The sequence below is a fragment of the Macrobrachium rosenbergii genome, chromosome 9, assembly GCF_040412425.1.
Source record: "Macrobrachium rosenbergii isolate ZJJX-2024 chromosome 9, ASM4041242v1, whole genome shotgun sequence".
In the NCBI taxonomy this organism is placed as follows: Eukaryota; Metazoa; Arthropoda; class Malacostraca; order Decapoda; family Palaemonidae; genus Macrobrachium; species Macrobrachium rosenbergii.
In genome coordinates, this window is record NC_089749.1 from 42,521,781 (window position 1) to 42,544,691 (window position 22,911).

General features: G+C 41.1%; 1 protein-coding gene across 5 annotated transcripts in view; it reads right to left on the reverse strand.

Annotated features, from left to right (window-relative positions):
* Nucleotides 1-553: 553 nt before the first annotated feature.
* The window catches only part of LOC136841732 (uncharacterized), a 72,329-nt gene continuing 49,971 nt past the window's right edge, over nucleotides 554-22,911 (reverse strand). For all 5 annotated transcript variants that reach the window (XM_067108985.1, XM_067108984.1, XM_067108987.1 and 2 more), the window contains one exon: nucleotides 554-3,554. In XM_067108985.1, the coding sequence (XP_066965086.1) occupies nucleotides 2,089-3,554 (1,466 nt within the window). In that variant the 3' untranslated portion in view covers nucleotides 554-2,088. The remainder of the gene's footprint in view (nucleotides 3,555-22,911) is intronic.

Sequence of the window (22,911 nt, forward strand, 5' to 3'; positions counted from 1 at the left end):
TTGAATAAAAACTCCATTAGATACCATCGTTTGAATGAGGTCCTTTTAGTAATTCTACTAATGCACAGAACAATTGTGTATGTGATAAAGTTAATATATATATATATATATATATATATATATATATATATATATATATATATATATATATATATATATATATATATATATATATATATATATATATATATATATATATATATATATATATATATATATATATAATAATAACAATAATAATAAAATAACTATACTGAACCAGAGGTGACTAATATATGAGGTAAATGGATGGAATATTACGACGATAAGAAAACCATTCATACAATGGCCACAAAGTGGACCACCAGTGGCCATTGATTTGTGGACATGGGAGGTACATTTTGCTGTAAAAAGCATTTTTATTTTTGTGTCATGTATTGGGCCACCAATGAGCCACTACTTTTAGATTAATAAAATTATTCCTCACCTCTAAGAGACAGCACACGCAACTTCTAACAATGGTGGCTGGCGGCAGACAAAAAAGAAGGAAGCTTGATGAGGAAGAAACTACTTATTTCCGTGTTAAGGGTGAATTCGTGCGTATATTTTGCATCTCTGAACAAGTTAATCTGTAATTTCACATATAAATTTCATTGAACATTATAAACAGTATACACACTAATTCATAACTTTACTTATTACTACTGTATGCAGTCAATTTCTCATAACTTAAATATCTGGGTATTCTACACTAGTTTACAAACCATATTTTAGGCTAGTTTCTACACCATGCAAGATACAATTCATATAAAATACAAATACTACATGATGAGCACCCCCATGAAATAAAAACCAGCAAACCCGTTTCATCAGAACAATAACAAAAACATATAAAATGCAAAAAGATGGACTGTGTGAGGGAACCATAGATTTTTTGCTCTTCATTTGAATTTTCGAAATCTTAAAACTTGTCTCCAAATTCTATTTTCTTAGTGTCTAAAAGTCAGTTTTTCCTTTTCTATCCCTTTATTTGGAAAAATATACACATTTCATTTCAACTCCCACAGAGCTTTAGTTCCAATGAAACACCATCCATTTATAAGAAATTCTACACTTTTAAACTGCAGCCTTGTATTGAAGTTAGTGAAACTGAGGGCCAATATTAAATATATAATTCTTGAGTGTACACCCTGATAATGTATTCTTCCATATTTTTACATAGGGTTTTCCCTTCATGCTGTTAAGACATTTAATGTTTTCCTTTCATGCAGTGAGACAATAAGTTCTCTCCGCTCTCTTCTGTTCTTTGCATTTTCTGACAACATTACCATTTTGGTCTCTCTTTATCTACAACCTTTCTCATTAACACTCAGATTAATTCTAATGGCCTTTGTCCTGATTCTTCATTACATAATACATTTTTTGGACTAATGTTCCTCTCTCAATTCTACATTACCATGATAAACCTGCAAATAAATTCTTTAGACGAAATATTTAAACCAGCTAACATGCTTAATGGCATTTGATATCTTAAACTGATATGAAATGTCAAAACACCAAAACTAAAAATGGATAAATAACAATATAAACAAGAAAAGACAAGAACAACCATCTCCAAGAGCATTAGTCATTAAATGCAAAGATGGAATCACATACAAGCATTATAAAGTTAACAACACCCATGTCTTATATGGCAACATAGCACACAGTTATTCAAGACAGCTCCAATACTGAGCATTACAGGTCTTGGTCCCATGCATGTAACAATCAATAAGTAGTAATCACTGGTATTCAATAAATCTGCATTCTTAAAGATACTGTACTGGTCTAAGCAGTAAGAAAACAAGTAAAGCTTATCTTAAACTAATGTTTGTATCACAAATATCTCATATTACTCATATGTTAATTTCTCATCTAGTCCATACATAACTTAATGTACTGTCATCTCTTTAAATGTACTGATATCATTCTTCTACTTTACTCTTCTCTGCCTGGCCTGTTTAATAATTTTGGTTTACTCACTCATATCTTATTTAATTTAAAAATCTTATGTTAAGATGACCTGTCACATAGATTTCTTGCCAAATAGTCCCTAAGCCTCTCCCCATATCAAAGTGGAATATTGCATAATGTTTTAGTGACAATTTTATACAAATGGTTCATGGCAACTTGTGTTATGGCTTTGGAAGATTCAAACTCTAACATCTGGCAGGAATTCTGAGCTTCTTCAAAGACATCAGCAGAAAGTGAAATGGAAGATGGAACTGATCCATTTTCAGTAATCTGCCTTTCAATAGCAACTTTCACTGCAAGAACCACGGATGAATCTGGGCCACTCACTGATATAATAATTTTCTTGTCGAGCAGAGAATAATGGAGATCAATAGGTATGTCATGATACCACAACTGAACCTGATTTGAGTCTTTTAAACTAGAAACATTACACTTCATTATTGAATTGCGATTAAGTAACATTAGGAACAACTGCCTATTCACATTGTTATCTATAAAAGACAACTTAACCTGACATGGCTGAACTGGCAACAAGTCTTCAGCAGGAGTGGTTTCACTCAGATTCCTTTTAACAGCAAAACTCTGAATGGCAGTTGAGAACTTTGATATTCTTACATCTTTTACAGTAAGTTCATGACAATCAGACAGAAAATGAAAAATATCTATGTTCACACAGCACGCCAACACTTGGCAAACAGGCTGAAAGGTAGTAAAGTGTCCTAACAGCAAATGACATACAATTTTAACACCTGATAATGAGTGGACGGTGATTAAATCTGGTAGTGGAACTGATACATTGATCTCTCTATTCAAATGCTGTCCATCAAGCTTAATACATAAGGACTCTTTATACCCATTGATGGGAACAGTGACATTCAAAAGCCACCATTTTCCTTCAAAGTGAATCCTAGATATATTCTTTTTTAGTTTTAAATGAGCCATGTAGTATCCCTTTTGTTCTAATTGTTGTTCTATTTTTGCAGTTCCAGAAAATATACCCCTTTGTGGTTCAGCTAAAAGACTCGCAGCTAAACTTAACTGGCTCATGTAGATATCCAGATCATGAATAAGACTTCCTTCTGCTTGCACCATCTCTGAACAATGCTGTATACCAGTTAACACTTCCTTGACTGACGACACAAGTTCTGGTTCTGGAGGCTTTGGGGTTTTTTCTTTATCAATGCTTTTGACTATACACTTCCATGTTTTCTCATAAGTTCTCCCATCACAAGTTGTTAAACATAATTTATCATCTGTGACACTAGCAATTTTCACAACTCCATAGTATGGTAACTTGTAAGTTTTATGGCAAACTTTACTGTCACTCAGGAAATTAACCACACTCAACAACAGAGAAATCCCATCAGATATAAGGATTACATTATCATGACTTTGGCAAGCTAGAGGTGAATTTTGTAGCTTTTCCTCGTGCCATGATAGATTGCATTTCCTGTGTTCAATAGGTTTGATGGCTGGAACATCTTTTGGGTGTCTTCTTGGCAATCCTATGTAAATAATACCAGCTTTACTAATAACCACAATGGCACACCTGTCATCTTTTCCTGAAAAGTTTCAAATTGTATATGAAATCTTTATAATTATTTCAACATTTCACAACACAATCATACAACCCATAGTTTTACCTATTATTTTTCTTTCTAATACTAGCCAAGAAAATGCTAATATTAATGAATAGCAGTTCTAAGTTAACTGGTTAGTTAACTGGAGGTGAAGTTGTCAGTAAGAAGAATGCACTCATAACAGCAAACCACTGGATAATGCTTACATAAACCTGCTGTGGTTACAGCATATTATGCAGCATATGGTTGAAGGACCAAGTACAGTTGCAGTTTATCTTCTGTATTCGAGTTTCTGTCTTTAACGAACTCCAAAAACTGTGTTCATTAATAAGCATAAACCACTGGGTTTACACTTGACGAGTATAACACTAAATGCAGGAGACGAAAGCTTCCAAACAGCAACTGATGCATACCAGATTATGAAGTTACATCGCTAGATACTATTATGATTATGTTATAAATAGCCATTCACTTATTTCGCTCTTATCCCAAACTGCAACACATTGGACATCTCTTCAATGAAGCAGCTTTGCATTATCTCAACCAAATCATCATTTACATCTTCAGTAACCTGACATATAAACTCGATTTAGTGGCACCTGATATTTTTCTATTCATGATTAGGAGAAAACTTTAGCAGTGCCTATTCTCATCAGCAATAACTATAGTGCACACAGTATCTTCTTTTCCATTTCATTCTTGGATTCATATGCTTCCCAATTTTTTTTAACCTAATATTCTAAACATTTCTTCACTTGCTGGCCTGTAATTCTTGACTTTTTCCTTTTTAATATTTTTTTTTCATGGGTTTACCTCTCGCTCTTCTAAGATGATCCTTTAAATGACTGGTACAGGGTTTGATGTGTACCATATCAGCAATTAAAATCACAGATATACCTTGTGGGTGCTACAATACATTAGCAGTTAAGACCCACTCCTTACACAGAAGAATCAGTTACAACCTTCATTTACATGTACATAAGAGCATTTAACAGAAATTGTACATTGCCTTTAAGAATGAAATTGTGGACATCTTAGGCATTAGGTGGTATGAAGACTTATCTTTACAGGATTAATTTACTAAAACTTTCCTAACAGCAGGTGCTCTGCCCTACTATAAACTTTGATAGGAATAATCTATATACAGTATAGTATAGCTAAAAGGTTTTGCTCTGGTGGTTAACAAAATCATTTGAGTGTGTTTGAATTGCTATTTATATGCAACATTTGATAGCAGAGACTGTCAACACCATGTATGTTCTAAAAGAGGGCCTAGCAACAGGAAAAATGAGTGAGCACAACTGTGGTTGGAATATGAGTGACAAGGAGTCTTGGGATAATATAGGTCTTGAAGTGCTGAATTATGTGACAGGGAAAAAGAATGAATGGCTAGAGTTCCAGTTGAAAGTGCAATTCATAGAATGGGTCAGAAAGGTACAATTCAAGCTAATATAATGTAAATGAGAAAGATTTGGATTGTAGATTTTCTAATGAAGAAGATACCAGTGGGTAACAGGTATGACTGAAGCATCTTGTTTTGAAGGAAATTAGGATGAATTCTTACTACAACGAATTACAAAGTTAGAAGAGAAAGTCTTAAAAACCCAGCAGGAAATAGAAACTGCATATAGATTATATAATAGTACAATATGCAGGAAGAAAAAAATATGGTAACAGGGAGAATATGTAAACTGATTATACTTTTAAATTTGCTCAGAATGCCTTTGAGGGAAATTACTGTAAATATACGAAACTGAGGAATATACCTAAGAATTGTGGAAATAGCACAAAAAATAATCACAAAAGAAAGTTCAAAATTGATAACAGTGACAATAAAGTAAAACTGTTGGAGCTGATAGAACAAAGTCAATTTATGGCAGTTCTGTTGTACATCAAGAGGGAGACAATACAGTGTCTAATGTATACTGACTATGTGGGATATTTATTCATTTTGAAAGAGATGTTGGTTCAAAAAAAGAAAATAAACAGACCAACAAGAGTGAAGGTATTGAGAAACACAAGGTACTCTAATATGTAATAGCACTATAAAAAGAGGCAAACAGTTAAAGGCAGGGAAACATGTAAAGCTGGGCATTACAAAAGAGAATATCCAGTTTGAAAGTAAAACTACTGCAAGATTTATCTAAATGAGAGAAGTAAGGAAACTCTCCTGGGATCTTTCCTGTGGTCCAAACACTTGGGAAGGACTGAGAAACAGTTATGATTATTTAAAATAAAATAGAGAAGTCAGACTTGAAATAATGGGAGCAAGTGGTGTTGGACTTACTGATTCAGATGCTAATTCTAGTCTGCTAGTATCAAGAAGATGATGCTCAATTTAAGGAGAGATGTTGCAACTATATTCCATATGAATGGAAATGAAACAGGTATTATAAGAAGTTATTACTGATGTATATGTAGATAAATTAATGATTAAAAACTGTGTATTGTATCTAAAGAAACTGATGTATGAAATTTAGGCTGTCAAGCCAAACACTGGGCCACTGATGGCTATTCAGTTTTTACGACAGAGAAAAGAGGGAGTTGGAGTGGTCTGACAGCAAGATAAAGAGATCCAGGAAATAAAAGAAACCAAGTACTGTACTGTACACAGACTTAAAGTTTAAACTGGGAAAAAAACCCAAGTTTAGAGGTGTTGAACAGCAAGACAGAAGAAAGAAAGCAGGAATGGGGGTAAAGTAAAAGGCTAAAAGTGGATGCAGCAAGGGGCCAAAGGGATGCTGAAAACACCCTTGGCTAATGCATACAGTGCACCATGTGTTGTACACTGATGGCGCTCCCCTCCAGAATGTATAGATGAAATTTCAGGCTTCTGAAACATAATTATAAATGACTGTTTATTACTTTGTTTATTACTTTAGTTAAACTGGGTGGGAATAGAATGCTGAATTTGGAACATAAACAAAATAGTGAATCTCACAAATCTGACAGTAGTTCTAATCATTGTATGTGAATGGTTGAACAATATTTAGGGCCATGGTCAATAGAGGATTTAGGATATGCAGAATGTTTTGACTAACAGGATAGGGTGGTGAAAAAACCAAGTAAGAAAATAGTCAAAACTTCCATGGAAGGACAAATATACCATAAAGAGTAGCAATTCAAGACATTAACAATGAAGAAATGAACAGGTTATAGCAAGGATTAAAGGCAATACCAGGATTTACTGTGCATGAGTTGAGGTATATGTCAGCATTGTAGGTTATGTCAGTATGGTAAACTGGTTACACACCAATCTAATGAATATTATTAGTAACTGGCATGGTATCGGGGCAGGAAGCATAGGATTTTCTCCTATTACCTCTTCACCCTGTAGTGAGGTGTCGAGTTTGGGGAGCTGGGGGATGGGTTGTAGTTTTATTTCAGTGTAGGTGACAGTGTTGTCTGTGTTTTTTTTTTTTTTTTTTATACTGGTACTGCGCCCAGGATAAGAGCACCTATTGATGCTTTGCTAGCCACTGGAATGCTCCTTCGCTGCAATGCTCCCACTTAAGCAGAGGCGCTCCACGGCAGGTTAAGATGAGCACCAACCAGAGGCAGTATTCTCCTGCACTAGCTCTCTTAACAGATAAGGAAATGACAAGCATTGTTTTCAATGCTTGCAACTTTTCTATTTCAAATTCATTACATGACTTAATGTTTTGGAGTAGAATATGTCCATGTATCCCACCTCCTGTCAATGTAGGATTCAGCTATGTAATTATTTGATATGTTACTTATATAAAAATGTTATTTTTATAACAAAATTAAGTTTTATATATACTTACCAAGTAATTACAGAATCGGAGCCCACCCTCCCCCCCTCTGATAGACATAAGGCACAAACAGAATGAGGTTGTCTACTAAATCATTCCTGGTACAGTCACTTACACTAAACAACTGAAATGCTACTGCAATTTTGAATTTAAGCTGCCGTACGAGTTAGAAACTTTAGCTATGTAATTACTTGGTAAGTGTATATAAAACTTAATTTTATTATAAAAATAACATATTTGTCACAGCTACAGGCTCATCTTAATGCACATATTTCCAGCTATATAGAACTAAAGTTTGCCATTTTTAACTTTAGGGGTTTTAGTGCCCACTGATAAATGCTACTGGATAGTTCTTGTCATTTGTATTGTGATAGCACAGCTCCCAACACATCAAAACTAGCATCTGTTTCTAGCACAAATTCTCTCCAAGACACAACTTGTAACATGGGCTTTTGTTAATGAAGATTTTAGTGTTACAAATGATTGTCATCTCACTTCCCTACAATTTTCCAAATGACTTGACCTTTGTCCCACTTAGAGGTCTATTCAGTGGTTTCTGTGGAGAGTTGTTTACACAATGTTGATAAGCGTAAAATCCTAGAAATTTTTTACTACCTTGACCTTTTCAGGTCAGTTCCATTTACTGATGGCTTTAATTCTGTCTGCGTGTGAACTAATCCCTTAGCATAAAAGCCAGTGTTACACATAAAAAGAGTCATTCCAACACAGACTCTCACTGGAATCAGACCTCAGATGTTCCTATGAGGAATGAAACATCAGGAGGAAAACCAGAAATGGCAGCAGAAGCAGCAGAGGAATTAGGACAACTTACCTTCAGCCTTTCAAAAGAAGAAAAAGGCAGCATCAGAAGATTAGAAAAAGAGTACTTTAAACTGAATGGCATTGCAGCAGCAACCAAATTCAATAAAATAATAATAATAATATTGCTGATGCTTTCTCTGCTGCAGCCTTGCTGAGTGGCGGGGCTGGTGTGTGACGTCATTATGTGGTATTTCACGGAGAATATTCTGATTGAGCGTCAAGAATTAGACCGTGCCTCCCAAGTACTCATAAATAATGGGTATTCTAATAAACAAGTCAATAAAAAAATACGTCTTGCAGTCCCCGGTTATTGGTGGGCTCGGTTATCGGCAACCAGTTTTATGGTGCTTGTCTAGCGACGAAAATCGGCAATTTTCGGCGCCAAAAATTGCAGATTTCCACTTATCAGCGCCAATAATTGGGTATTGGCGCCGATATATACCTAACAGAGGCACTGATAACCGAAAATCGGCAATTTTTGTTTATTGCTATGCCATCAGAATGGAACCCCCGCCAATAACTGGGGACTGCCTGTACAGCAACCACGAGCAGCTGCAGCCCAGCCCGCAAAGAAGTGTTCGACTTTTCTATAAGGCGAGGATGTACTCAAAATACCTGGAAGACAAACTTGCCATCAAGAATAGTATTGCAGACAACGTCTTCACTACCGGCATCGACACGTGGCTTGACCTCGCCATTTATTATCAAAACAGCTGCACGATAAACCTAATCATGAAAAACAACACAGCCCTACTTACGAGAGATCCTCTTAACCAGACAAATATGGTATACAGTTCATGGTTGTCCTGGCGCCTACATCAGTATGACCACCATGAAAATAGCGAAGAGAATCTCCTGTCATGCCCAAGAAGGTGCCGTAAAAAAACATATGAGAGATGCCCACAATACTAGCATTACAAGGAATAAAATAGTGGGGAATTCAGAAGTAATCGGAAAAGCCCCCGACCCAAGGAGCCTACAGCTGCTGGATGCGTTCTTAATACAGCAGAAGCCCTTATTAAATACCACCCCAGAGGTATTCTTCTTGCCTACCAGCATCAAGTGGCCAATTGCTTCTGTAGCTGATAGACCGACGCCAGACACTGCAAGAAACGACAATCCCGAATGTGAAATTCAAAATGATGTCAGAGATTCTGCAAGCCGTCCGCCGCCTAATCAGAATATTCTCCATGAAATACCAGAAAATAACGTCACACCAGCCTTGCCCAAACATTAATAGTGTTAATGAAATGAGAACAGAATAAATAGGCTTAGCATTGAAACAATGCTTGTTGTTCCTTACCAGGTGAGAGAGCTGCACAAGTAGATACTGCCTCTGGTTGGCATTCGTCTCAACCAAGCAGCAGCATGGCGGTATAGCCAGGATTGCCTCTATTGAAGTGAGTGACTTCATAGCGGAGGAGTACTCTGATCACTAATGAAGTATGAAGTAAACTTTGCAACGAAAGAGATATCCGATCATTAACAAAGTCAACAATTATATGCCCTGCCCAGGGCACAGTACAATAAAAAAAACAAAACCAGAGAAAATAGTCACCTACACCACACATTAAAAAACACATATAAATAAACCACCACCCTACACAGAAAAAACTGGTGGGCACTCTAGGTACCTTGTACCCTCCAGGGTTCCCATGAACTCAACACCCTGCCAAGGCGAGGAGACAGAAAATATGGAAAAGTTGCTTCCTACGTTTCCTTCCCTAACATTACGCCAGTCAACGACAACGGTCCTAGTATACTGCAGTCTTCGTAAGTTGTCTCCACGTCTCGCAAATAATGCATAGCAAAAACTGACCTACATTTCCAGAATGTAGTCTGTAAGATCGAAGCAAGAGAAAGATTATGTTTAAAAGCTACTGACGTAGCAACTGCTCTCACTTCATGTGCTCTAACTTTTAGCACAGGCAGAAAATTCTCTCCAATTTGAGCATGCGCTTCGAGAATCAGGTCTCTTACGAAAAAAGATAGGGCGTTCTTAGACATAGGTCTAGAAGGGTTCTTAACTGAACACCAAAGATTCCTTGCTGGGCCTCTAATCTTCTCTGTCCTCTTGATTTAATGTCTTAGTGCTCTTACTGGACACAGACTTCTCTCCTCTTCCTCTGGACCCAGGATGTTCAATAAACTTTTCATAGCAAAAAAATGAGGCCATTGTTGTCAAGCATTCTTGTTTTTAGCTAAGAAGCCGAGATTAAGGGAACAGATAGCGTCACCCTGTCTATTGCATGGAGTTCACTCACTCTTCTTGCAGTGGCTAGAGCAACCAGAAAAATAGTCTTTTTAGTAGGATTCCTCAATGATGATGAAAGCATGGGTTCAAATCATGAGTCTGACAGCCTCTTAAGGACTTCTCCTAAGGATCAAGGACATACCTCCTCCTTGTTAACCTTGGTCGTGTCAAAAGACCTAATAAGATCTGAGAGATCCTGGTTGGATGAAATGTCTAACCCTCTATGTGTAGAGACCGAGCTAAGCATACCTCTATATCCTTTTATCGTACAAGAAGAAAGGCCCCTGGTAAATCTCAAGTAGAGAAGAAAGTCCGCCACTTGAGATATAGTGGTTTCAGAAGAAGAGATGTTATTCTTTTTACACCAAAGCCTAAACACTGCCCACTTTGCCTGGTAGACTTTGTTAGTAGAATGTCGTCTACATTTAGAAATAGATATTGCTGCAGCTCTTGAAAAGCCTTTTGCTCACAAGAGTCTGTGGACAGGTGAAACCCTGTCAGGGCCAGAGTGGATGTGTCCTGATAAAACTTCCTGTAGTGGGGATGTCTGAGTAGACATGGGATAGCCGGAAGAAGGCGTGGGAAGTCTACTAGAAGATCGAGCAGGTCCAGGAACCATTCTTTCCCCAGCTAGAAGGGAGCTATCAATATCATCTTGGTGCTCTGATGCGATTGGAGCATCTTCAGTACCTCCCTCACCATCCCGAACAGAGGGAAGGCATACACGTCCAGGCCAGACCAATTCTGCATCATCGCATTGGTCGCCTGGGCTCAAGGATCTGGAAAAGGTGAGCAGAAAAGGGGAAGCCAGTGGTTCCTGGGAGTCGCAAACAAATCCAACATCGGCTCTCCCCACAACTTCAACAGGTTGGAACATACTCTGTTGAGAGAATTTGCTTGCGACGACTAAGTTCATCCACCAAGACGTTGCATTTCCCCTGAATGAACCGTGTTAACAGCTGGGTCTGGTTCTGATCTGCCCAAAGCAGGAGATTTCTGGCTGTCTCGCAAAGGGAGAATGAGTGTTTCCCCTTGGAGTCTTATAAAAGCTAAAGCTGTTGTGTTGTCCACATGAACCGTAACTACTTTGTTGTGGTGGACTTCTTTCACAAAGTGTTGCAGTCCCAAATAGATTGCTTTTAGTTCCTTGATGTTGATGTGAAGATTTTTCTACTGTTGGGACCAAACTCCCGAAACTTCTTTTTCCTCCAGGAGAGCTCCCCAACCTAGATCCAATGCGTCGGAAAAGAAGTCCAGGCAGGGGTTCACTATGGACAGACTTTCCCTCCGATAGTCTGCTTACGGAGTTCCACCAATGCAGGTGCTCCTTTAGCTCCTGCGTTACTGGGAAAATTCACAAGTCTTGATTTATTTTTCGATCCCAACTGACTCTTAAAAAGAACTGCAGAGGTCTCATATGCAGTTTTCCCAGCCTCACAAACTGTTCAATTGATGACAGAGTGCCCAGGAGACTCACCCATTGAGTGGCTGAACACGTCTGTAGGGAAAGGAAAAGGCTGGCTTTCTTCAAGCATACTTCTATTCTTTTGGGGAATGAAGAAGCCTGAAAATTCTGAGAGTCGATCTTCATCTCCAAATAAAGAATCTGTTGAGAGGGAGTCAGTTTGGATTTTTGAAGGTTCAACAGCAAACCTAGATCCTGTGTCAATAGCAAAGTCCTTTGAAGGTCCTCCATGCACCTCTCTCTCATCGGGCGAACGAATCAACCAATCGTCCAGGTATAGGGAAATATTCACACCCAGCAAATGAAGCCAGTTGGCTAATGGGGCAAGTACTTGGGTGAACACCTGCGGTGCTGCTGACAGGCCGAAACATAACACTCGAAACTAGAATACTTGATTCCCAAAAACAAACCTCAGAGACTTCCTTGAGTCTTGTTGAATGGGAATGTCGAGTGAGATCATGCAGCCCCCTCCACGAATGGATGATAGGAAAGACTGAAAGGTTTCCATATGAAACTTCATTTTTGTTATGTAGAAGTTAATTTGGTATTACAAACAGCCTGTTGTAAAAGCCCTTGGACTCAATATTTTCCACCACTTGTATCACCTTTTTCTTGAGGAGATACGACACTTCTTGAGAGAGGGCTAAATACTTCATTGATCCCATGGAGTACGCTGCCAATTTGATGGGAGTGCTGGATAAGGGAGGCTTCTCTTTGAAGGGGATGGAATACCCTTTCCTTAAAACTTCGATCACCCAATGATCTGCCCCTTTCCAAAAAAGCTGGAGTCTGGCCCCCACAGGCACATGAAGGACTGAGATCTCACCTGCGGGCTGTAGGTTTGGAGGAGGATCTCTTACCCGCATGCAGGACAAAACGTACAGATGCTCACGGTCTTGACTGCGATCTCTGCCTGCCGCCTCGAAAGGGCTGAGCCTGAAGAGATGACTTGGTAGGGGTGGCATTCCACTCTCTCTCTCTGAAAGTATCTACAAAATTTTACCTCTGGAAGGTTCCAGGGGGCTAACTGAATATCTTCCTGGTAAAATATCCATCCTTGGCATGTTTAATTCCCTGACAATAAAATTTACTCTAATAGCGAATGGTTGAGTCTGTTTGGGGTGATTTTCATAAAACTGCCAGTGCCTTTAATTTCTCATACAAATGCTGGTTAAAGACTTAGAGAGCCTCTGAAATCTGTACCAGCTCTGAACCAGCAGACGCTGGTAATGAAGATCTAGAGGCACCTCATCAGCATCTACAAGCATGCTCTCAGTGGGAGATGATTTAAATCCTCCTGTAAGCAATCTTACTCCTCCATGATGAACTGAATTGAGCATTTTAAGGCTATTTGGCTTTGCAGAAGTGTACTGTATACTTCACACCCATAAGTTAATTTTGAAAAGACTAAAGCTTTATATAATCTCAACATCTGAGTTTGGTCTGCACCCCACAAAGCGTGAGACAGAACCTTCAGCACATTCATTGCTTTCAAGCATTTTTTCTTAATATATTTCAGATGTGGAATCCATGTTGGCTTGCCATCAAAAATCAGCCCAAGAAACCTTGTTTCACCAACACATGGAATTCTCTGCCTATGTATGAAGAAATCTGGATTAGGATGGAATCCTCTTATACTGCAAAAGTGCATGGTTACCATTTTACTAGTAGAAAATCTAAAACCATTCATCTCGGCCCACTGAAGGTGGTGTTCAGCTACCGCCATCTTTATTGCTGCAAAGGATATCAAAAGGTCAACAACAAAAAGGGTATACAGTACGTTATATCCGGGGGAATTATTTTGGAAACCTCATTGATTGCTAAGGCAAACAAGGTTACACTTAAAACATTTCCCTGAGGTACTCCTTCTTCTTGATTGAATACATGCGACATTGTTGCTCCAACTTGAACCTGAAATAATCTTTTTTTAAAAAAGCCTTAATAAAGAGGGGCAAACTGCCTCTCAGGTTACATTCATAAAGGCCTTGAAATGCCATATCTCCATGTTGTATCATAAGCCTTCTCTAGATCAAAGAAAACAGTAATGTGATGCTGCTTGTTAGCAAAAGCTTCATATATTGAAGATTCCATTCAACCAATACATCAGTTGTGGAGTGCATACTTCGAAAACCACACTGAGCAGGTGACAGATATTTACCACGTTTCAAGTACCATATCAAACGTGTGTTCACCATTTTTTCCATGATCTTACCCAAACATGATGTCAATGCAATAGGACGATAATTTTCTATCTTGAATGGGTCTTTTCCTGGTTTCACAAATGGTAGTAATTTTATCATCTCCCAAAGCTTAGGGAAGATATGTTCTCGGTAAATTCTGTTAATAAGGCTTAATATGAAAAGTCTGGTATTTTCAGGGGGGGGTATGCTTAATCATTGAATATGTTATATCATCCAGTCCAGGAACTGATTCATTACATTTATTCAATGCTGATTCAAATTCTCTCATAGTAAAAGGTACATTGCATTGTTCATTTCTTGTTGCATTAAAATCAATTTCGACCTGTTCCATTAGCTGCCTTTGAAATTAATAGGGTCTATCATCATTTTTCTTTGCAACATTAGCAAAATGATTAACAAACTCATCTGCCACTAACCATTGATCTTGATAACTGGAGGTTGACAAGGAGTAAACTTGCCTGCTATTTTTCTAACTCACTTCCAAACTAAAGTCAGAGGTGTTTTTGAATTTACTGAAGATATGAAAATTGTCCAAGATTCCTTCAGTGCTTTTTTAATTTCAATGCAAAAATGAGCTCTTGCTTTTCGAAATTAAACACGGTAATCCTCACATTTTCATCTGCGGTATCTGGTGAAAGCAGACCTCATAGTTCTATGAGTTTTGAGTTTCCTGGCATTTATGAGTCCACCAGGGAACTGGTCGGCAGATAAATATGGCCTAAGTCCTAGGTATAGATTGAAGACCAGCCAAGAACATACTGTAATTGTATTCAAAAAGTCAAGAGCATCACCTACACAGGGAAAGTTATCAGTGCTCCTGGAATGTTGCCCAATCAGCTTTACCAATGTTCCATTTAGGTAGCCTTGAAGATGGGGAATTTGAGGCTACACTCACCACTATTGCAAAATGGTCACTGGTAAATCTATCATTTATAACTCTCCAAGTAAAGTCAATAAGGCAATCATCACTACATACAGATAAATCAATTGCTGATAATGTGCCTGTTTGAATGTGAAAATGTATAGACTCCCCAGTGTTGAGGATCCCCACATTTTCACCCTCTATGATGGAACACAGACACCTTCCTCTTTGATTGGTGACAATGTCACCCCAATGAGGGCTTCTGCTATTCATATCTCCCAGATAACAAAGGGGCGTGATAACTGATGAATGATGGATTTAAATTTATCAATGGGGAAGACTTCACTAGGTGGTAGATAGAGACAGCACACTGTATATTTCCTTTGCAAATGGATCTGCACACCTATCACTTACCATGTAGATTGGATACTAATAGGATTTTGTGGGGTGTCATTTCGAACATACAAAACTACACCCCCCTGGCTTCCAATATTAAAGTTATGGGTGGAATGATAGGTCATATACTCTCGTGGGTTGGGGCACGTATTACATATTACCAATCATGGTCTCCTGCAAAGCTATACATACAGAAGACACTTCTGATATGAGCAGCCTTAGTTCTTCCCATTTAGCCCTTAATCCCTTACAATTCCACTAGAGAAAATTAATGGACTCTACTTTCCTTTTGAGGCTGTTAAATTGGAGCCTCTTTTAAGAGCTTTCAGCTTCCCGCCTTGCTCCTTCATTTTTCCGGAAGCAGACCAACTGTTTAAGGCTGCCTTGCTTTTTTAGAGGGTTATCAGTCTCAGGAACACCATAAACTGGTGCTACCTGAGGAGGGGTGTAAGGGTCAGACATTGGTGCATCCTCCAAAGCATCAGAAGCACCATTTACAGTTGGTGCAGGTTCCAGGGAGACACAAGCACCAGATAGTAATAATGCAGCCTCCAATGAGGCAGGAATGTCAGCCATGACTGGTGTAGCCTCCAAAGAAACTGACACACCAGGTATAGCTGGTACAACCTCCAGAGAGGCAGGAATACCAGAAATCACTGGCTTTACCTCCAAAGAGGCAGGAGTGCCAGAATCCACTGGTGCCACCTCCAAAAAGGCAGGTGTGCCAGAAGCCACTGGCACTGCCTCCTAAGGGGTAGGAGCGCCAGAAATCACTGGCGCAGCCTCCAAAGAGACAGGAGCACCAGCAACCACTGGCGTAGGCTCCAAAGAGGCATGAGTACAGGTCGTCACTGATTTTCTATATACATCACCTCTGGTAGCATTTAAATTTCTTCGGTTGGCAGCAAAACTGGAAAAGGACATTCCAGGTCTAACATATTGACTCAAAACTCTTTTGCCTCGCTACACATGATACGTTCAGTTACCCTTAATGTTTGGATTTCTTTTACCATGATGTATACATCACAATTAAGTGAAGATGATGGATGATGGTCTCCACAATGTATACATCTTGCTTCTTTATTACATATACCATGCTCTGGTTCACTGCATTTGACACAAGTGGCAGGCTTGCCTTGTAGTTTCTACCTACAAGATCCTAACACATCTCCAAATTCTTGACAATGGAAAGATCTCCTTGGTCTTGGGATACTGTATATTGCTTAACCTTAAAACCTAACCAGGCCACTTTTGTTATATTAGGCAATCGAGTCGAATTGAATGTAATAATAAGTTGGGAAGTAGAGCTAAGGCTCCATTAATCATCTTCTTCATTCTTTCAATTCTTATCACTCCTTGATCTTTTAATTCTTCGATGAGCTTTTCCTCTGAGTTAGTCATCAGTTGGGATGCATATATCATTCCCTTGGAGTAATTCTAAAACGCATTTACTGCCCATTTGACTTTAACTCCTCCGGGATGTGATAATGCTTTTAATTTTTCACTTTCTTTTGCTGGGGCCAATTCCACCGTCAGCTTTCCTCGACCTTCAGATGATATCTTGGGCTCTTGGCCACAACACTTCACAATGTCTCTATATACACTGGAAATATCGCAACTGGATTCTTCCAGGTTAAAAGTCAAAGTATTTATCATAAGAGGTTTCAAAAATTCTTGGTCCTATTTCACATATATCTCTGCTCAATTTCCCTTTGCTCTGTACTGGAGCATAGGGTTTCAGTGTAATTACACTAAGTTTCTTAGAGTTTTCTAAATAAAGATTGTCAGAGGTGGTTCCAGTGGTTGTCAACTATGCTGAGACAGTACCATCAAAAGCCCCAGGGGTATTTAGCTACTACTCATAAAGATTAAGTAAAAAAAGAAAAAATCTGACAACCTTAAAAAGATGTCATTAACCTTTCATGGAGTTTATTCTTCCACCAATGGCACAAGTGCGAATCAACTCCCAAATGTCCGCGTCCCTATCCTACCCCATAGGGGATGGCACAACATGATTAGAGTGGTCAAAGTGTAAGGCAAACCTGCTTGCTAGGACTGAGAGTATTACATGGATATCATCATCTCCACCCTAGTCATGTTATGGGCAAACCAGATAGAACGGCGAGAGTCCTATCCCCAGAACCAGAACCCCCTGGAATCCATGGTCCAGCCCTAAAGAACAATTCTGCCTTTGAGCTATCAATCTGATAACTCTCAAGTCCAAACATTATCGGGTAGTTGATGGTCCTACCATTCCCACTATTTAGCTTCGGATATAAACCCAATCCCAGCTATGATATCTTTTCCTATTTAACAGGTCCAATAAACTTTAGCAGAAGTGGAAAATTCCACAAAAATTAATCCAAAGAAATATATAATGGCATGTGAGACTCTTGGACTCAAACCCAAAACAAATTCCTGAGGTTCAAGAGCCCCCTCACCACCCCCAGGGAAGAGGCAGCCACTCCCAAGGAGGGACCTTCTTCAGTCGAATATGACTGGTATCTTCTGGCCAAAGGACAGGAAGGCGGAATACTAAAATCATAACTTTAAAAAGTATAAATTGTATTTTTCCTAAATATATAAACCCGAGGTCCTTTACATTACGAATCACTTACGGCAAAGCTGGACACAGCTGTTAAATTCTTGAACAAGGTGGTTAGGCAGTAACTACTGCCAGGTAGGCTGGAATACCTGCCTGCCTGGATGTAAACATTATAGTTTGCCTTTCAGTCCAGGTTCAGATTGAGGGGTGGCATGAGGTGGGCAAGATATGTAATGTAAAGGACCTCAGGTTTGTATAGTTAGGAAAAATACAATTTACTTTTAAAAACTGTGATTTGTTCTGACACGATATACAAACAGTCAGTCCTTTACATTAGGAAGACTCACTGGTTGGAGGGAGGAATCTGGGTGAGTCTCTTGCACTGTCTGGAGTTCTGCACACCTGGCTACTCCTCCTGGTCAAAAGAGCCAGGAGGAGTACCGTGCCTCTGACATATTGATCGGAGTGCAGAACTTCAAGATCAAATATCAGAAACTGGACCTTTTCGCATGAGTGAGGAAATGTAACTCATACGAAATAGGCTGGAAAGAATCTAGAGTTGGAGGCAGGAAGGAAAACCAGAGATAGGGTTTCCCTTATTGCCAGTCTCTCCTTCCTCCCCTTACTAGAGGAAGGAGCGGAATTGCTTCTATAGTTCTAGAAGAAAAATAGAACAGGTGCTCGATGTGTAGTCTTACCGCATCAGACGGAGGAGAAGTAGGAGGACGGGGAAGGAGGAGAAAGAGAGGCCAGTCACTCTCGGTATCCTTCTCACTTCCAGAACCAACACCTTAGGTGAGATGCTATTAGTCCTCTTGAAGGAGCTGGGTAAGAAAACACAACTTGTTGAGCAGCCACCACAGGAACAAGGAAAAAAGGTTCCAAGGGCCTGTAGGCAAGACTACGTCTTGCTTCCAGACCGACAGTAACTTCCAGAATGTGAGGGATGGACCAAGCCCTTGACTTCGTAAGCTCTCGGGTGGAAAGTACCGGTATCATCATCACCAGCTGCTGAGTACCTCCTTCGATCGCCTCACGAAGCCAGGAGAAAGATGTGTCCTTGGGCACTTCTTCCTTGGGGGAGATAGTACTAGTGAAAACGTTGACGATATCCTGGTTAGGAAAAACATTGACGATATTCAGGTTAGGAATGTCGAGCCTTTAGGAAAGTACTACAGCTCCCTAACAGGACAACGTAATGATTGATCTGGATCATCGATACAAAGTCCAAGGAGGAGGGGAGCAAGAAGGACTCGAACCCAACAATAGATGCCAATGGATTCAGAGTCCACCTACGACATCCGAGAAGGAGTCAAGGTATTGATCCCCTTTACCTGTTCTTCCAGCTTCTACGCCAAGGCCAGAGCGAGATGAGAGATGGTCCTAAGAGGGCACATCTCTATCCAACAACTCTCGTAAGAGCGCATGCAGAGCACGGGACAGGAACCCTAAACAAGAGAGTCACATGCCACCCAGGTGACAGTTCCCTGGGACAGCAAGACTGAAGAAGCTTCTCATCCGTAGCTAAATCTCGACTGAGAAGAAAAAGGCTACTTCAGATAGAGGACTAGGTCGCAAGGGTCTATGTTCTTCACAACTGAAACGGAGAGAAGCAACACTCAGCGGTAAAGACGAGGAAGTCCAGACTTGAAGAGCGACTCTGACCCGAGAAGTAGTTCTGCCAACAACACCCAACAACGAAGACGGATCCAGTCCCTGGGACAGTGTTGCAGAGGACTTCAAGAGATATCCAGCTATATCCTTTGCCACTCGGCAAGAAAGCCTATGCTTGCAAGAAAGCTGAAAGGTCTCCCAGTCCTGAACACACAGGGATGTACTGCCTGAAGAACTGCTTCTTGTGTAGCTGCTACAAGAGGTTGGGTCAAGCAGAACTCTTCTCGATGCCTTGGAAGCAGAGCTATCAAGTCGGGCGAAAGGCTAAGTCTTCCAGCATTTGTCTGTAACTTGGGGTAAGCAATGCTTGTGAACCCCCTTAGCAAAACAAGACAAACACGGAGGGAAAAACGTAGATATCAATTTTTCCCAAAAAGACAGCATGCCTCACCATAGCGGCACCTGGGTCTAGTATGAAGGAGCGAGAAAAACTACGGCTTTGCTGTGCAGGGAGGCAACAGAAAGATGGTAGGGATCTCTCAGTCGAGCAGTCTCTTCGTGAATCTTCATGAAGAAAAGAGTGAACAGCACATTCCGTCCCAATCACTCAAACCCGAGGCCAAGCTCGCCTACCAATACATCCCCACCGCGAATGCATCTGGCTAATTGAGCTGTTGAGTGCGCCATAGAACACTCAAGTACCTGCAAATGTCGACAGATGACACAGGAGGAAAAAACGATTCCCTTGTTTGTCGTCGAATGCCACTACTGTGGTTTTGTTGCTCAACGAAACCACTGAGTGTTGCAAAACTCATCCTGAATTCTCGGAAGGCCAAAAGGCTGCCTTGAGTCCAGGATGTTGATGAGAAGGTACTAATTGTCTCGGTCACACAACTTCAAGACAGAGTCTTACAGGTGTGTGCCTATTCCTTGATCAGTGAATCAGGAAGTAGACACACGATGTGAGGGGAATATGCAAGCATATTCGAAGGTTCCTTCAATCAAGCATTAGCCTAACTCTTTCCCCATACTTCGAAGAGGAAAGGACGGAGGAATGGAAGCAGACCTCCTTCATTCTCCACCATGGGGAAGCTTCTGCAAGATGACAGGATACCGAGACAATTAGCTCTAGTCAGGCTAGCATTTCCCGAATCGGGATGGAAGTTTGCTGAAAAGGATTGCCGAGACCTAAGGGAAATACATACTTCTCCTGTAGGAATCTATTCCCAGGTCTCGGCAATGTCGCTGCCAGCTCCAGAGACTCGATAAGTAACATTTCATCCAGGCATCAGCAGTAGGAGAACTTCTTCCCAATCAATACTTATTTCTCTCTTCCCTTTTTCCCTCCCTATGGAAAAGAAGGGAAGAAGAGGGCTATGTGTTCCACAATCTTCTTCTGAAGCCTGGGACTTCTTAGGAGTTGAGGGGGGCCTAGCTTGAACTCAAGGTCGAGTCGAGATACTAAGACCCCAAGGTCTTGGCCACTGTTCAAAGGACAAGGCAGTGCCCTGGTACAAACCTTGATTACTGAGGTATCTGGCAAATCTCTGAAAGAGAAAGGCAGAACCAAGTAAAGGTTCGTGACTTGCAAAACTGGAGATCCAAATTGGGACAAAGTCCTTCTTCTTAGCACCAGAATTACCCACAGAACTGCAGTCGGCAAGACCCTCTGAGGCAAGAAGAATTCTTACTCTGTCGAGGCAGGGGAGAAGGTTGGTGTCTCGACCTGAATGACCGCCTTCTCCAAGGAAAAGAATTCTTCTGGTTGAGAACGCTCTTGGAAGCAAGGATTGCGGCAGCCCCCGACACTCTCGGCCCCTCAGGAACTTCAAGGGTTGCGAGTGATGAAGATTATTCGTTGGGGGAGCCGCGGTCCTGTCCTGGGGATCCTTGTGCTGACGAATTAGCACGAAGTTCTACGAAAAAAGAGGGTGATCGCAACTTGAAGAGGAAGACCCCTCACTGTTTCCAAAGCGTGAAACTCCTGTACCTCTCTCCTTGGAGGGAGACCTTGACAGATCCCAAGAAATCCTCCTCAGCTACCTGGTTGTACTACAAGACAATAGGGGGACCGACACCCAAAGCACACCAGGCAGCCGAACTCCGAAGACAAATTCGTCGGAACTCTCTCAGTCCATCTTGCGCCTCTCGGTACATTGGGGGAGCCACAACAACTGAGAGGAAAAGAGAGCAGGTGAGGAGAAAGAGTACCCCTACCTGTCCTGCCAGTAAGACTAGCAGGAGAGGCAGACTGTGAGCGATACTCAACCGAAAGAGATTACTGCCGCACAAGGGAAGAAGAGCGCTTGTGCTATGGCAAAGTGCTTTCCTGGGAAGAGCAGAAAGTTCACTTGAACAGGGCCAAGAACCCGATTCGAAAAAACCGAGTGGGGCCGAGCCGAGCCAGTCACGCGAACACGATCCAGATGGGTGGTATGTGGTGGACTGGGAGGCAAGTGGGGCGAGCCGAGCCAGTCTTGCAAGTGTGACCCAGGGCTGGGTGGGGCAAGCAAGCCAAGCGAGCCGAGCCAATCGCGCAAACACAATCGGAACTGGACAGGGCAGAACTCGTCTGCTGTGAACTAGCGCTAGTTTCCTGAACTCTAAACTCCTTCGAGGCCGAGGCCTCTCGAGAAGAAGGTTCAAAGGGGAATATTGTGTCTGCTATCCTGCATGCTCGAACCCTAAGGTTCAAGACACGAGGATGAAACCTGGCCACGCAACCGAAGCAGCTGGCGGGCAGTATCGAGACACCTGGCGTCTCAGCACTGAGACACCTGGCGTCTCGGCACCCAAACACCTGGCATATTGGTACCCAGATACCTAGGTGTCTCGGGACCGAGAGACCTGGGTTTCACAGCACTTTCTCTAGTCCTGTGTCTCTCGTCAGTAGAGCGCTCGTGATTCATAGGATTTGAGCAACCCACGAGACTCCCAAAATCAGGAGCGGCTGCTTTCGGTTTCCTAAGAAATCGAAAAGAACCAGGCACAGAACCAGTCTTAGACGCAGACTGCTAAGACTGGCAATGAGGGTGTGGCCTCGAGAGGCCAAGCTCTCGCAGCTCCCGAAACGCCAGGCCGCACAGGAGAATGGGAATCGGTTTCTGCCTGAGGGCGGGAAGAGCCACAGAGAGATTCTTGTCTCCCAGAAGAGAGTCAGTCCCTTAGAAGTCCCGCAGGACTCCTGAAGGGAATCTCTTCCCTACTTCTTCTGGTGTTCGAACCGACAGGATCGAGACACCAGGCTGGTAACCTGACTGAAAACTGGTGAGCACTCGGGGAGCACTTGTGGTCCTGGCAGGAAGAGCTGAGACACCTGGGTGCTTCGGCCCTTTCTCTCACACTGCTCCTGAACTGAACCGGGGAGAGTACTCTCCAGACCAGATCAGGATACTCGATATTCC